Source organism: Centrocercus urophasianus, unplaced genomic scaffold (genome assembly GCF_019232065.1).
Source record: "Centrocercus urophasianus isolate 14NV4802_14NV808 unplaced genomic scaffold, USGS_Curo_1.0 seq_20, whole genome shotgun sequence".
In the NCBI taxonomy this organism is placed as follows: Eukaryota; Metazoa; Chordata; class Aves; order Galliformes; family Phasianidae; genus Centrocercus; species Centrocercus urophasianus.
Genome location: NW_024884756.1, coordinates 12,947,231 through 12,964,036, shown reverse-complemented (window position 1 = coordinate 12,964,036; position 16,806 = coordinate 12,947,231). Strand labels below are relative to the sequence as shown.

The window sequence follows — 16,806 nt, the reverse complement described above, 5'->3', positions numbered from 1 at the left end:
CAGTCAGGAATGCTAAATGCATCTAATTTATTAAACTTCATTTAGAAACTGTTTTTCCAACTTGTTACCTGTATTACAAACATAATAAATAGCCAGTTCTAATTGGTTGTAGAATATTTTACCCTAGAGGGTCCTAAAGCATTTCCTGGATACAGATGGATCACATGAGAGAATACAGTGCGTAGCACAAAAGCAGCGAGAGGGAGGGAGAGAAGCTTCTGACCTAAGGCCCTGGGGCAATGAGTTAGTTCTTGCAAAAGTTTCTCAAGTCTGCACAGAGCAAGCCAGAGCTTCAAGGTGGAAGTCTGACACAAGTGAGCCTCCAAGATGTCACAGGGATGGCACAGAATGAATCCTTCTTGCGACCCAGCTCTGTTCTTCCACCAAATTCCAGAACCGGGACCAAGAGAAGCCTCCTGCCCTGCTGGATATCAGCTACTATGTGGAGCAGTACCACCAGCTTTGGTGGGGGAAGCCTGGCCACCAACAGCAAGCAAACACACACGTACTGTAAGCTAACTTAAGGTAGAAGTCTCTGATCAATGGCTGTCTGCAGGAAGTGTGCTGGTGATGACAGCAACATCTATCGTGACAGATTTAACCAGAAGTAACATTTGCGGAAGTGGACATCAAAGGTAATGTAAGAATATCTTTCATTTTCCTGTCTGTGACAGCAAGCCATGAGGTAGGAAAAAAAATAAGCAGTAAACTCCACAGGTGTGGGCGACAACTAATGCTGACATAGCTGTAACGTAGTCAGGGGTTAAATAAAAAGGTCCTCGATTATCATATAATTTCCCCCATTGCCCACAAACCACTTCCTTTTCTACCCATGAATTCTTCTCCATGTTCACAGCAGACAGAAAGCTGATGCCTCTGTGTCAGGCAAGCATGAAGTCAGTTGCAGTAACTTTCTATCTCTTCTGCTTTCAGTTTGAAGCCTTGTGTGGTAAGTAGTATTTTGGATTATTGGATTATTCTCCTCGTAGTAACGTTTCTACGAAATATAACCTACCAAGTGAAGGGAGAGAGTAAATGAGATGTGATAGCAAGGGGTCGGAGAAACTGCAATAATTAAGGGAAACAGCTGCAAAAAGACTGCTCTCAACTTTAAGATCGCTAGAGCTGGTAGGAATAGAATTCTTGCTAGCACAGGGTGTTTAGGCTGAAACAAAGAAGTACAGGTTTTCATTGTTCGTATTTTTTAGCTCATCTGCTCAGTGTTATCCTCTAGCTGTTTGGACTGTAGTGCTCTAGCCAGCTTCCATTGCTGTGCACAAAGTCTTACAGCAGCATGACAACAACTAGCTTAATAACAAAAGCTAACTTAGTGATATTAATTGCGGTCATGTTCGGGCAGGGAATTTTTGTACTGTGAAAAATGTCTCCTGTATGCAAGAGTGGATGAGATCATTCTAATGCAGGCTTGAAATGTGGAATGACTTAAAAGGAGGTGTAGCACTTCCAAAGCTGTGTTTAAGGGGCAGGGTGACGGTGTTGATCTCGTCCAGCTATAAACATAGATGTTGCAATGTTGCATTGATATTTGCATTTTGCAAAGTTCAGTGCTTTATCACAGCTATACAAAGTAAAATACCAGAGGTCACATTTATCTGTGGCCTCTCTGAAACCTATGTATATCATGGCCAGCATGGCATTATATGTGCTATAAAAAATCAAAAAGTTGGGTTAATTCACAGGGAAGGAAGATTGTAGCAATTATCTCTAAAGGGACATGAAATGCTGTATTTTCTTCTCTCTGAAAAATTATCTTGAAATCTATCATCTAAAACATCCTCTCAATTTCTCAGGTAATCAATTTAGCAGCTGTTCTTGACCAACATGTTTCTACATGTGGCTGGAGCCACCTACAATGCAATTTCCTGTAGGAAGAAGTAGGCTGCAATTCTAAGGGTGAAATGATTTTCTGTTTGATACCGGCATTTTCCCTTTCTTTCTTCCTTCCAACACAGAGGATACAAGTTGAGGCAGGGCATAGTAAGAAGAGATGTAGCAGGAGAAAGAAATTGTTTCCAATCTCTTCCAAATGTGAGGAATGGCATTTCTCACATTTTTTTCTTTACTGTGCTTTTGGTATAACAAGTACTAATTATTATCGTTATTTGTAGAAAGAAAAGAACTGTAAAACATGAGCTTGGTGAAATACATATTAGCACTATACCCTCATTTAGGGAGTGAGTTAGTGTTCTGGAATTGTGGCAGATTTTTGGGTGTAAAAACAGAGTAACTTATGAGGATGTTTATTTGTGTAGTTTTTAGCAAGCTTTACTTCTGATCTATGGATTTTGATTTCAATGTAAATAGCTCACAGAAGGTGATACATAAGTGTGTATATGTACTGTGTAATTTGGTAACCCAACTGTGATCAAGAAATTGTAAGAGCATGAAGTCTTTTACGTAATGAACACTGGCATCGGGATTTCAGAATATGGAGCTGTAGGACTCCACAGCACATGAGGCTCTTGGCTCTGAAATGTTATACGTGAGCTTTTGCAGGCCAACATTTGCAAAGCCTTTCCACTGTTTACCCGCAGATCTCTGGCCGTCAGGAGGAAACAATGGTCATTTCTTCAGTCATGTCTGAAATAGCACCAGCAATGGCTCCTGTGCTAGCGGTATATTTTATAACCGTTTCCATATTTCACAACAGATCTCATACTATAAAAATAATTCAGATGATAGTTTCTTTGAGTAATTTTGGCTGTTACTAGTTTTGCCCTGAAGCACTGCTTTCCTCTCTTAATCTCTGATTCTCAAATGATAGGAGCATGTTAATTTCAGCTTCATGACTGATTACACTGAATTGATAGTGTTATCTTTCCTTGAAAGGTTAAAAAACTGTAGCTGTATAAAATAAAACAATATACAAACGATATAAACAAAACTGTAAAAACAGCATGCAGTTCCATTATGTGTTTAGTAATAACATAACAGAAGTGCTTGTTTTAAAAGCTGAGTCTGCACCATACTTGATCATTTTCAGAGGCAAACACATTCAAGTGAAATTATGCTTGTTCTTTTAATCAGATAATTAGCTGTCTGAAAGCTGGGGCAGGTGAAACAAAATGCAAGTAAACCAAGCAAGAATACTCTATTCTATTCTCCTACCCTAAAATTCATGTTTTAAAATTAATCTGTTACGACCAAAATGTACAGAGGATCTTGATGTTTGCAAATAGCATTAGGTCTGCCAAAGGACAATAAGAAAGCTCAAAGTCCCGTTAAAATGAAGATAACCTGCCTTTTGGTGGCTTCTGTGTCCAAGCACCATTACCACAGAAATTTCAAAGCTTCTGCCGAAGTATTTTCCACGGCAGTAAAGATGAAAGTAAGTCTATTAAAGCAAATGAGATGGACATATCTGTTATCCAGGTAACCTCTTATAGAAATTTACATGACTGTAAATACGCAAGTGTGTATCTGGGTGCATATGCGCATATGCACACACTTTCACAGTTTAATGTAACAAGGTGTTACTCTCATATACATGTTCACCCTCTGGATTCATTTGACCACATGTTCTGCTTTACATGAGGTGAGCTAGGAACAGCTCTACACAACACCAGTGTGACACTTCTATAATATCAATGAAAGATTTGTTTCTTCTTATCTCAAATTCCTTGTTGTGGTTCAACCCTGCAGGTGGCTCAGCACCACAGTTTTTCGTTCACTCCCCCTTCCCTTCCCCCCCTCCCCACCCCCTTCCCAGTGAGACTGGGGGGAGAATCAGAGAAAAAAAGCTAGAACTCATGGGTTGAGATAAAACTAATTACTAAGATAGAGAAAAGGAAAAGGATAATAATTATGAGTATATATCTACGTGTGAGTGCATGTAACAAATGGTGCACAAGTGATTGTCGCCACCATCTGACTGATGCCCAGCTAGCCCCTTGAGCAGCAGAAGAGAACCAGACGAACTCCCACCTCCTTCAGAACTCTTTCTGCACGATGTCATATGGTGTGGAATATCCCTTTGGACAGCTTGAGTCAACTGTCCTAATTCCGTTTCCCCCCAACTCCTTGGACCCTTCTCAGAGAATGTACAGCATTCCCTGCTCTGTACAGCAATGCTTAGCAGCAGCTATGAGCACCGGTGTGTTAACAACATTGTTTTTCTCCCAGAATTAAAAACATAGTGCTGTACCAAACTCTCTGAAGAAAACAATTTAATCCCAGCTGAAGCTAAGACATTCCTTGTATTACAATTGAATCTGTTGTTTTATGAAAAATAAATGGCCAAATGCAAGTAGTTTTACTACTGAGCAGTGAGGTTCTTTCTGTTCATTTTCAACTATAACATGATGTAGTATTTTATTCACTTTTTTTTTTTTTTTTTAATATCTGGGGGTGTAATGAATAAATCCCTCAATGTTACTGTACATTTTAACCTCCGTGTCCTATCCTCCATTCCCCTAAATGTACATTTACTCTGATAGTGGCTTGACAAATGACATTGCAAAAGTGTCTGGCCATTACCCACGGGGTCCACAGGATTACCCTAGGAATGAACCCATATAAATGAGCACAGGAGAACGACAGTCAGCTGTTGGAAGGGGGAATAAGCTACATTTTAGTATGCAGAGAGGGAGAGAATTCACATCAAGACTGATGCAGAATAGCTAGTGAGGTGGAAATTCATATCAAACCTCACTTGTTGTGTTTATCCATGTAGATAATTTTGTATTTTAATCTCAGGCACTGCTAATCTCATTTTAAAATGTGCTGCCTGTACACTATGCTGAACACAGTCTTCTGTATGGACAGTTGTTTCAGAAGAATACTAATTGCATCACATTTTCTAGAATGCTCAATCACAGAAATACATTACTGAGATTTTCTTGAAAATAGCCAGTTACAGCTTCTGGGCCTGAGAGGATGCAAGATGATCTTTCAGCTTGCCGCAAGGTCACATGAACTCACCTCTCCCTGCCCTTTTCCATTAAAAACAAGGATTAAAACCACAATCTCTAACGAAGATTTCAAACCACCCAGTATGAAAAAGCAATTTCATTAGCCAACAGCAGAATTAAACTGTTCTGAGGCAATCAGAGGAATGAAATTCCAAGCTGTTGCTGTGAGCAGAGTAGTTGGAGGCCTGTGGTACTGCTGGACTCTAACTGCCTAGCCCTGGATCAGCACCTGCTCCCTCTCCCTCTGCTTCTGCTTCTCTCTCCCTCTCCTTCTCAACTTTCCCTCTCCCCTTCAACTCTCCCTCTCCCTCTCCTTCTCCTCTAGCAGTGGTAAACGCAGAAGCCTCAGTGGTATCTGGCCAGCTTACACACATACCGTGCTCTCTGCTTCTGCTGTATCAATCCACTTTCTGCTTTCTTTCTGCGCCTAAATACTTAGTCTGTTGTTGGACCTAATTTTAAAGGTATGTGTTATCAAACTACAGTACACTGAAACTACATAGTGTTTTAAAACACCTTCATTTCAAACGTTGTTCTCATAGCAGCTGTTTTCTTTCCCTACTCAATATACAAGTCACTGAGAGCTGTTTTCTTCTTTGACCTTTGCTCCCAGCTTGTCAGGCTGTATACTACTCTGAGGGCTTAAACGGTCTGTATCTGGGCCTTTATTGTGTTTCGGCCTATGTTTCAGTGCTGTTTGACAAGTTGTATGCTTTTTCCATCTTATCTTCATGCTAGCAGTACAAGTTACCTTGTCTGTTATCACACATTTAAGTCCTGAAAGAGGTACAGATATTGCTGTTTGGTACAGGGTCGCGGGCTGTGCACTGTAAGCCAGGGAAGAAAGTGATAACTGGGAAGAGAGTGAATTAATCAGAAAGGGATAACAGCTTGTATTGCTTTCCAACTGCGCACCAAAAAGCATCTTCCAGAAATCCATCATCTTTGCATCGCAATAAAAATATTTTAAACACCCATTTTTTGCAATGTCCTTGCCAGTGGTGCAAGCAAGAATTCAAAGCAGAAAAAAGCATGGACACTAAAGGATTAGCACAGTTCAGAAAGAGAATTGAGAACATATGAAAGTGCATGCATGACAGTAATCTTCTGTCCCTGTGCATATGCAGGCTGGATGTCTTAGATTACAGATGTTTTGGGAAAAGGATTTTTTATGCTGCTTAATCAGTGCAATACCCAGTACAGCAGTAAAATGCTGCTGTGTGGACCTGGACTACCATGTAGCAGTAACAAGAATATGATAGTGTATCAAAATCTTTACATGCAAGTATTTGCCCACTATTTCCTTAGCATGATAAAATCCTAATATAGAGTGTATTTCAACCTAAGCAACTTCTGAAGAACTTAAACAACCGGAAGACAGGAAAAGCAGACATGAGTTTCACAAGTTTACACCTGTCTGTGTATGACACAAAGCTCTAGTTTTATAGCATTGTGAAAAAGTCTAAATAAAATGCTGCTAGGCTCTGCTATGCCTACTACTGACAAACAACGTATTTCATACTAGTGTATGTCACCAATACAGACAGAAAATTCTCAGTGTTTCCACGGTGGATGGTGATGCAGGCAAAAAAAGTCCAGAATAATTACTAAAAGTGTGCCCCATGCCTGAGCATGATGGACTGAATGCAGCTTGATAATCATGGGTGAAATAAGTTTTCTGTTGAAAAAAGAACAAAGCTCTATGCACTGCTTGGACATTTTCTTGCTATTTATCTTGTAGCACCTTCCAAATAGGTATTCATCCAGCATGTGCCACAAGGTGTTTTGATGCAGTGTTGAGGTGCGGGGGAAACAGAAAAAACATACAATGAAGTGGGAAGTCACTAAGGTCTGGAAACAAAATGTAATGTAAGCTTATTGGCAATGCTGGATTTGTGAGAAAACAACAGTATGCTTTTTAATTTTGGGTGGATTTCCTCAGTATCTTTGGGGAAATTTTACTCTCATCTCAGTTATGATTTGTTAAGTACACCTACTGCTTCTACAGAAGTGTTTTGTGAATTTCTAAGTGTTACATATGTTACCAATATTAATTCCTGCTCAACTCATTTTTTTCTACACTAATTTTTACACTTGGAGATTTTATTGTACCATGGGATTTTACAAAGTAGCATTGAGACAAGATCAGATAGGCTTATGACATAGGTATGAACACTAGAATATAACTTTGGCATCTTAATATTGAACAGCTCAGCCTTTGTTCCTGCATCTCTCTTCTTGAATTTTAAGAAGGCAACAATTTTTATTTTTCAGGAGCTGATACCTGCTCATCAAGATTGTGCAAAAGTATAGGTAAGACATTTGCATAATTTGGTTTATGGTTTAAGTGCCTTTCTAGGCCAGAAAATACTGCCCTCAAAGAAGTAGATTGTCTTTTTTCCAATTTCAATTTTTTTTTTTTTTTTTTTTTTTTTTCTGACAGTATTCCTATGCTACTGATTGTTGGCTTTACAAAAGTGAGATATCAAGAGGTCCTCAATTAGTTCATTTTTTCTTTTCCAAGAAAATCAAATTAGAAACATTTTGCAGAATTAGAGAGTTGAACAACATCTGTCAATGTTTTCTGACAATGTTTTTGAGAAGGTCAAATATGCTTTTTGAATTGCGTGTGAATGTAAGCACACAATCATATTTGTCCTCTATTTCTCTCATCATGTTGGTGATAAATGTCATATAGCCATCTAAGAAAATGTGTTTAAACCCAATGGCATGTCTCAAACCAGTATCTCAAAAGGAAAATCTTGTGGTCAAGGCATCATATGTAGAATTTTGGGGTTCAAATCCTATTTCACATTTTCAGCTACAGCATTAGGGTTCTGATTACGAACCCTAAACCGGAAAAAATTATCATCATCTTCATCTTGTCTTGTTTTATCTACAAATAGGACAAATAGGATTATATATTATATGACCATGCATTCTTTGGTCGAAGGAGACCTTTAAACATTATTAAATAAGTCACTGACCCAGTGCTTGTCCAGCCTTATAGCAAATAGTAGTCCAGCTGTTAATCTCATTTATTTTCTCAGTGTATGACATGATCTGAATGATGGACTGGTATCTCATGATATGGGCTGCTTTGCAAAACCAGATTGTTCAGAGTACTTTAAGCTGCTATCATATGGTTCACTTGCTTTGTTTTAATGAGTTTCTTAACATCTTTGAGAATTTCTTTGTTGCTGTTTGAGTGATTGCACTTAACTGTTCTCATCTTTTCAGATAAACTTCAGGTCGTGGACCCCCAGGGGATAGTAAAATTTGAAAATGGAAACTTCAAGTTAATATTCCAAAACCCCAAAAATGTGAATGAGTTCAGCATGACCCTCCTCAGAGGGCATGAAAGGAAGGCAATCTGTGCACTCCATGTGAGTAAGAATAAAGCTGTACCAAAGAGTAACGTTACCTACTGCCAGGCAGAGCATTCAAATACCAGCACCACCTTCATTCTGACAAATCTGGACAGAAAGCACATTGACACCTACACCTGCTGCCTGGAGAGTTTATTACCCCCTCCTTACATAGACTGCCACTTGAAGGAAACCTATTTGTACATCCAAGGTAAGTTTACTTTCCTTCTCCCCTCACTTCAGTTCCCTGATGAGTAGACAATAAGCATAGCTTAGTGAAAGCAGCAGTGAAATATGTGACTAAAGTTTGCACAGACAGTTTCGAGAGAATGGAGAATACTCAGTAAGGAACTGGTGGCAGTGGAGCAGTATTGATTGAGAGCTCAACAGGACCTCCCTGTACTTATTTGTCCTACTTGGCAGGTTTCAGCCTATGCTGAGTTCTGCATATTGCTGGGGATGCCAAAGTTACATAGAAAAGGACTTGGACTAACTCCAGGAGACTTACTACACATACATTAATTCTGAATGACCTTTCATTTGGTGGCTTTTTAGTATATTAAGTTGAAACAGTTAATAGATTTTTTTTGGTTTTTTTTTTGTTTTTTTTTTTTCTTCTCTTCTTGGTTCTCCATATAGATGAATAGCAGTACTGTACTGTCGGCTGTCCTTCCCTCTCCATCATTTCCCATTTCTCAACATCATGTATAAACAAAGACAGAAGCTGAAATACTGAGGCTAATATCATGTGGTTGGGTCAAATGATCTACTATCCCCCTCTGCACTTAAAACACATTGATCTCAGAATTAAGCTGTGACATCCTTTTTTTGTCAGCAGTGTTTCCCAATGCTGTCAATTCCTGTTTGTCCTCATAGATGGGCACTCGTAGCTATTGCTGCTTGTTTCATGTCCTACTGTATTTTCTCCCAGACCTGAGCAAGGTTCATCTTCTGCTCCCTAGTTTGCCTTTCTATCCAAACATGAATATCAAAGGCCCCTCTTCTTTGGAGCAGGCCACCTTTTATATCACCTGTCTTTCTTTCTGAATAACCTTGTTCACTTTTCCAAACCTGAAATACCATCACATTCTAAAGACTGCCTTGGTTTCTTTTCAATCTACTCTTTCAGCCTTCTGCACCAACAGTTAGGGTTTCACCTCTCTTTCTGGAAAACAACAGCGTTCTTTTTCCTGCTGTACAGTTTTCCAAGAGAGCTTTTTAACTCAGGGAAATCCTCCGGACATGCTTTGTCTGTTTCATCAGATATGAAAGAAAGAAGGGGGAATAATTTGAAAAGTCATCTATAGGAGAAAAAATGGTGCTGATTTTCAACAATGACTTATTTGCTGCTTTATCTCCAGATAAGGAAGACTGCTTTTCACAAGGAATCATGTCATGGATAATTACTGGCCTGATTGCATTTGCCCTGATTTCATGTGTCTGCTGTGTAGTAGCCTATCGTTTAAGGAACAAGGTAAGGAAGTCCATAACATTCTGCACAACCCTCCTTCATTGAGGTCATGGATAGGGAACTTCATTTTATAAGATTTAGGGAGTGGGATAGGCACATACTCAGCGAGTGATGTATTTTTTGACAGAGATGCAGTTGTTAATTTACCACTGGAATTCAGTCACAGATGACAGCAGCTCAGATTTAATTTTTCTGAGACAAAATTGTCTATTGATTTAAGGGTTGGGAATCATAGAAAAGAGGAAAAAAGCTGCACAGGTCAGCAGAATTACTTTGGTAAGCAGTTCACCTGATTGTTTTCTTCAAGGGGGGAAAACAAATCATCGGTGGAGCAATTCCAGCTGTTCTGGAGCAAAACCATTAAAACAAAGAACCAGTCAGCTCAGGAAAGAAAGGAGATCAGGGGCATTAGTCATTTTTCTGGATGGTGTATGTTTTTCATTTTTAGTTTGTTCTATTCCAACTTTTCTACCTTGGTACCTGTCTATTCAGGTTTTACTATTTCCACTGAAAACAGTCAGATTAACTGCCCTCTTTAAAGAACAACAGCAGGAGTGGTGGAGGTTAGTGGCCACAAATTAAATTTATGGCATTTTCTGTCTGTTTGCAGAATCAGCAGTGTGAATCCAGCTCCCATGAATACAACAGTGAATACATGCCCATGGCAGCAGTGAATGCAGCTAAAAAACCAAGAATCTGAGGTGAGGTTGTATTAAGCCTACAAGCGCCTCCACTTTGCTTGTATCTGTTGCAAAATTTTCTCTGGGAAGGAAAGAACAGCTGGCTGTGTCTCCCATTGATTCAGGCGGGTAGAAGGGTGGGAGGGGTTGGCACAGTACCTTGTTAATGTAGTTTTTGCTGCCGTGTAGCAGGAAAGGGAAAAAAAAACAAAATGTTTGGGAAGCTTTTGAATCAGAATGGTGGGCTGGTTCCTAGAAATGCAATTGCTTCACATCAGTGCACAGTAATGATCTTATGCATGAGGAAGGGATGTATACTGTTCCATTCAGATTATTCAAATACTGTGCGATACCCAAGATTTCTCTGAGGAAGTGATTTGCTAAGATTTGCTCAGGGTTACTGGTTGGGAGCAAATAATCGGTAAGGAATGAGTAATTTATTAACTATTCAAACACTTGCCAGTAGCCAGAAACAGTTTGGATAGAGAGCAGAAGCAGAGGTTGGACTGATTCAGATATACATAGGTTGCACGTAACTTATTCTCCACTTCTCTTCCAGGTTTAAGTTGTTTATGGCATAGAAATTTTGGCAGCAGAAGTTTCTAGCTACTTGAACCTGGATAACAGGAAATCAGCATCTCCTCACCTTCCTCTGCCTCCCTGAGCTCTTATGATGGCCCTGTGCTCAGTCATGATAATGATGTCTAGTACTAGTACTGTTCCAAGCTGTTTTGCTCTCACTTTGCATGTTAACTAGCACACTGCCTGATCCACTGACTTGTGCATGAAGTGCTAACAATGTGTTAAAGATGTCAGCTTTTAGCTGAAGAAAATGTGTTTGCTTGAGAGTAGATTCCGGTAGTGCCACAACAGAGGGAACTTCTATTTTCTACAGTCCCTATGGTAAACTTTCCACTGAGAACAAAAGAAAAAGACTACCTCCAATGCCAGTGCCAGTGCATTGCACAAGCCCTTTTGTTAGGGCTAAGCTATGATGCCATGAATTCATCCTAATATTCGCTGTCAGACTTCCTTGTACCACGCTAGGAGTGAGCAGCATGCACATGTTCTCCTGCAAACTGTGAGACAGCAGGGAAACAAAACCTGAGAAAGCACAGCAGAGACTTTACTATGACTCAGAACCTCGAGTACACACAGCTGCATTTTTTGTATTTGTGCTGTCAGTACGTCTTTGCCATTTGTACATTAGAGGGTCTCTTATTTAATTAAATTCTGGATTCTACTATCAGAAGAGGAATTTTTACTCCAACTGTTCTCTAAATCATTTCAAACCTGCAGAATTGCTCTCTCAACTAGGAGGTAAGATCTCTTCATGTCTTAACAGCCCAAATACAACAGAGTCCACAAAACCAGTGTATTCATGGACTCTGCTTTTCAACTATCTACCAATTATCCACTTACCCAGTGGATATAGTGGTTACTTGACCAGTGGATTGCTCAGAGCCTATAATGTGAATGAGATAATTGAATGAATTAAATGAATTAAATGATCAATCCTTCACTCTATTTGTGAAATCCACCAAAACTCTGGACCATAGATGGCCAACTGGGAATCCTACCTGAATATATTGCCAGCATTTGGCTGCATGAAGCAGAGCAGTGCACTGTCAAGTCTCTTTGTGATTCTTTGGCAAAACAAATACTGGTCAGAGGATACAGTGCTGTTTGTCTGATAAAGGGAAGGCTGGTTTCAAATTTGATAGGGTAAACAGGGATCAACAAGCATAAAAAGGAAGTAAGCTGGTATGTTAAGAACAGAGTTTTCCTCAGCAGAAGTCTAAATTCATAGAGGTGTTGCAGAGAAAAGGTGCAGATTGTTCACTGTGACATTAAGAAAAGTGAAAATGAGAAAGGTACTGAAAGAAGTGAGAACTGCCAATTTAGCAGGAGCAAATCCACTAAGACAACCAGCTCCTAGGTACAGATGTAGAGGGGCAGCCTGGCATGCTGGGTAACATTCTTTTCTGTTGTTCCATCACATAATTTTGCCAGTTTTCTTAAGCTCTTCTTAAGCTCTTCTTAAGCTTAATGAACAAAACTATCCCCCACAAATACATCCACAAATACATTGTTTCAATATTTTGAAAATCGTTGGTAAATAATTGGATTTGAAAATTATCGGTGAATAATAACCTCTGCTGCTTATGATAAATGCTTGATATAAAATACTGCGTAACAGAGAAATTCTACTCCCCGGAACTTCCAACCAGACTGAGAAAGAAAATCACTGAGTAAAGAACTTCTGAAAGAATGAAAAAACTGAGGTTTGCCTTGAGATGCTGCTGTGAAAAAGATACGTCAAAATATGTTGTACTCTAGAAAGAAAAATGGATTAAATCCACTGTAACAAAGCTTTGGGAAGTCTCAGTTTTCATCACTGTTTTTTAATTCTTAATAGAACTTTTTTTATTTCTTATACCATGTATTGTTAGGAAACAGAATGGGTGCATACATGTCATATAAAGAAATAAGCTCTCCAACCTCCACAGTTGAAGAGGGAGATGGTAGGGGCAGTTTATAACCATAATGAGATACATAAGAAGAGGAAAAAAAAAAGATTAAAAAAGGATTTTAAAAAAAAGTGAAAAACCAAGAATTTGGAGCTGTTTCCATGCAGTGAGGTAATTACGCTGTTTTTATTGGTTAGTTTCCTGTTTTTTTTTCATGAAAATATCTTTTTTCTTCTTACCCTTGTTTTTCATTTCTTTTAATCCTTTATGCTATACACAGTAATATTTAGCAATATTTTGGGACATTTTTCAGTTTCTTTCTGCCACTTCAGTGCCTTTAAATTAAAAGAGAGGGAAGAAAAATGAATAAGACCAGAATGAGAAACGGTCTGCAAAAAAAAACAAAAACATGAGCTGAGTTTACAGACTGAGTGACCAAAAAGAACTAAAATAAAAGAGAAGAAATAGTAATTCAAGAAGAATAAACAAAAAATCCAATATTCTCATAGGCCAGCAACTCAAAGAGTCAAAACTCTTTGGAAACTCTCAGTTTGGGGAAAATACCATTTTAGCATGAACAAAAAAAAAAAGATCAAATGGAAATATTTCAGCCAACTCTTGTACAAAATCCACTTACAGGCAGAAACATTAGTAACATCCAAACAACGTCCAGGAAATGAGAGTTTGGGGGTGGGGAAATAAACTACTAAGAAGCAATCTCAACCTGTTTCCTTTGTTTGCAGTGTAAAAGCTTAGGATTGTAATGGTAATTTTCCAGTTGTGCAGCAGTCCATGAAGGGAGTTCTACAACCTAGGCCTCTACATCTTCATTTTTTACAGTGAACAGAATTTAAAACGGATCTTGCTTTGGGCTATTCCAGGAACCAGGTCTCCCAAAAACATGTGTACTAAGGATCAGTTTCTATCATGCAGGTAACAAGATCCAGGATCAGTAAGAGGCTTTCATCCTTACTGATCGACCCTTGTCGTGAAGTGTCATTTATTTAAAGTCAGTAATGTCCTTTACATCCTCCCAGCCACTGCTTACGTGGACTGTCTGCAGTCGGTAAATCAGTAAACCCAACAGGTTTGTATGGCAAAGAACTAAATGCAGGCTAAGATCAGGAATAAAAATTTACAATCTGAGCAAGCTCAAGTGAACCTTATTTTGATAAAATGGCAATACAAACTACTGTGAACAGGTGAAAGATATTATGGGTGGCAACCACAGCTACTCCAAAATTTAAGTATGGAAAAACAAGAATCTCACAATTTGAACACCTGAATACCTTGAGGTAATTTGAAATCCAAACCTCAATATTTTGTAAGTTTTGTAAGTTTTGTAAGTTTTGTTAAGTTTTGTTTTAAATTTTGTAAGTTTACCTTCTAGCCTGAATTATGAACACAAATCTATATGCTCTTGGATTTTAATGATTGAATTCAAGATTTGCAGTTTTGTACCTAATATATAACACTGTGGAAGAAATGACTGTGAAGAATTGTGAATTGATGTGGGCCTTTTTCCCTTGTCATAGGTATTTCATTATCTTCAAAGTTCAAGTAGATTTACATTCCGTCATGTTTCTCACAGATTTTAAAGAATTTGTTTACAGCTAGGGGAAAAGAGGCTCTGGAATGAAGGGAAAGCAAACAAATCATCAGAACAGAGATCAAAGCTGCGGATATGCACTCCCTGTTACTGGTCAACTGTTTTGCATGTGGAGAGTTCATTAACACGTGAATCTGTTACTTGGCATGTACAAGGATATATCAATAACAAAAGCAGAAAAAGTACAGGTTACTGAAATTTCTTAGTTAAAAATAAATCCAATTGCTTACTGGGGACTTCTGCCTATACAATATTTACTGGGGAGCTGAACCTTAGTCTTTGCTTTTGGTTTGACTTTAACTGCAATGAAACTCTTCTCAGTGGTGTGTAGTGATAGAATAAGGGGCAATGGGCAATAACTAGAATGTGGGAAGTTCTATATCAGCTTGAGAAAGAACTTCTTTACTGGTGAGGTTGATTGAGCACTGGAACAGGCTGCCCAGAGAGATTGTGAAGTCTCATTCTCTAGAGATATTCGAAATCCACCTGGATGCTTTCCTGTGCAATCTACTATAGGGAACCTGATCTAGCAGGGGGTCGGACTAGATGATCTCCAGGAGTTCCTTTCTGCCCTTATGATTCTGTGAGTCTGTGAAACACTTCATAAATCTAAGTCCCTTGAGTGTTCCAATCCTTCACTGCTAAATCAGTCTACTCACTGTCATAAAAATTTCCCATTTCCCTTATAGATTAAATTTTGATTTGTATTTATATTCTATGGTTATGAGTTCAAATCAGTATTGGGGGTTTGTGAGGAATAGGAAGGATTAAACGGCTTTTCTGGCAAAAAGAGTTGGACAGGTATGAACTGGAGATATGGAGAAGAGGTCAGGGGGTAAACTTAATCTAAATGAGTGTGCCTTAGCTATTTAATTCCTCTGGGGAGTAATAAGATCTTGTATGACGTGAGATCAATTTTTAAGAGATGAATCAGCTCTGATTATCAACAGGGAAGATTTAGCTGCTGCACATGTCAAGCATCATCATTTTTTAAAAACTGCAAGCATTAATGACTTTGAAAAACTGAACATTGTCTATATATTAAATCCTGCATGAATTCTCCCAGTTTTTAGTATACTGTTGGCAAATCCCTTACCCACCATATTTCAGCTTTAGTTTTTGTGAATCTTGCGTAGTTTATTGCCATCTCAAATTTGAGGCAAGGACTTAAGGCCTGAATTGAGCAAAGACTTACAAGATGGTATTGCTTTCACCCTGCCAAGAAGGAAGGTATTTCTTGCCCTAAGGTTGTCCTGGCATACATAGAATTGCATGACAAAACCTTAGGCAAGCAGTGACTTCGGTGGATTGCAACAGAGCAAAGCAAACAACTCTCAGGACATACAGTCAGAACAAAAACTACCTTTGCTTCCAACCAGTAATGCTGATATTTAGAGTGAACCTTGAGGTCAGAACAAAAAATACCTTTGCTTCCAATCAGTAATGCTGATATTTAGAGTGAACCTTGAGGTACAAAAACCAACTGTGTATATTTCAATATTCATCAATATTGAAAACCAACTGTATATTTTTGCACATGTTATTTGGAAAGGGGCTGTGGCTTTTTGGTTAGGGTATCATTTTAGTTTGCTTTTTGTACTTGTACCTCTAAGAAGTCTAGACTCACAGAAGTTTGAGAGAAGGTCACAGAAAGACATGCCTTACTGCTAAGGGACTGATTGAATCATGCATCTGGTGGTGAACATGGATCTTTCCAAGCACCACATATATATTCAGTGAAACACCCCTTTTCTGGGGCTCCATGCCTGCACAGAGGGCTGGTGGGATGGGACACTGTCCTGCCCTAGCAAGGCCTGTTTCCCCTACCGGGGCTGTGCCATCACAGTGGGTATGGCTGCAGCAGGAGTAGGCTGGCCCAGGTGCAGCATGGGGCTGTGCAGGAGTTGCTGATGAGCACTTCTGAAACTCCCCCAAGCTGAGGAGTCACCTTTTCTGAGTCGTCTTTTCATACAGCAAAGGCAAAGAGGTACAAAGTACTTCCTGCCACAACATCTGTCACACCAGCTTCAAAAGCTAAAGGAAACTTCATCTCCATCAGGACTCTGACTTAGATGAAAGAAGCCCTTTCTTTTCTGCTAAGTGTATTGGTAATCTTTCCATTTAGAGAAAATATGCGTTCTTTACCGGAAAACAGACGCACCAGTGAAAATGGCTGCCCATGTTGAATAATAGCTTATGAATCATAATTTCCACTGAAAATTTGAGTTGAAGAAAATATTCTATTCATACAAGATGATGAAAACTTGCATTTTATT

At 39.0% G+C, this 16,806-nt stretch overlaps 1 protein-coding gene across 2 annotated transcripts; it reads left to right on the top strand.

Moving 5' to 3' along the window:
- The first annotated feature begins 817 nt into the window (after nucleotides 1-817).
- On the top strand, nucleotides 818-12,822 carry ICOS (inducible T cell costimulator). 2 transcript variants are annotated; one of them, XM_042822687.1, is made up of 6 exons: nucleotides 818-949; nucleotides 7,206-7,244; nucleotides 8,172-8,510; nucleotides 9,661-9,773; nucleotides 10,381-10,471; nucleotides 11,010-12,822. In XM_042822687.1, exons 1-5 carry the CDS (start codon nucleotides 847-849, stop codon nucleotides 10,468-10,470), a joined length of 684 nt encoding a protein of 227 aa, XP_042678621.1. In that variant the 5' UTR covers nucleotides 818-846; the 3' UTR covers nucleotide 10,471; nucleotides 11,010-12,822. The 2 variants fall into 2 exon arrangements, with proteins under 2 accessions (XP_042678621.1, XP_042678622.1); XM_042822688.1 differs by having other exon boundaries at nucleotides 10,381-10,476.
- Nucleotides 12,823-16,806: the final 3,984 nt, after the last annotated feature.

Excerpts from the sequence above, each read along its gene's own strand:
- ICOS (XM_042822687.1), top strand. The coding sequence starts at position 847 with ATGTTCACAGCAGACAGAAAGCTGATGCCTCTGTGTCAGGCAAGCATG. Across the intron at positions 7,245-8,171 it reads AAGATTGTGCAAAAGTATAG|ATAAACTTCAGGTCGTGGAC; the intron begins GTAAGACATTTG and ends TCATCTTTTCAG. Across the intron at positions 9,774-10,380 it reads CCTATCGTTTAAGGAACAAG|AATCAGCAGTGTGAATCCAG; the intron begins GTAAGGAAGTCC and ends GTCTGTTTGCAG.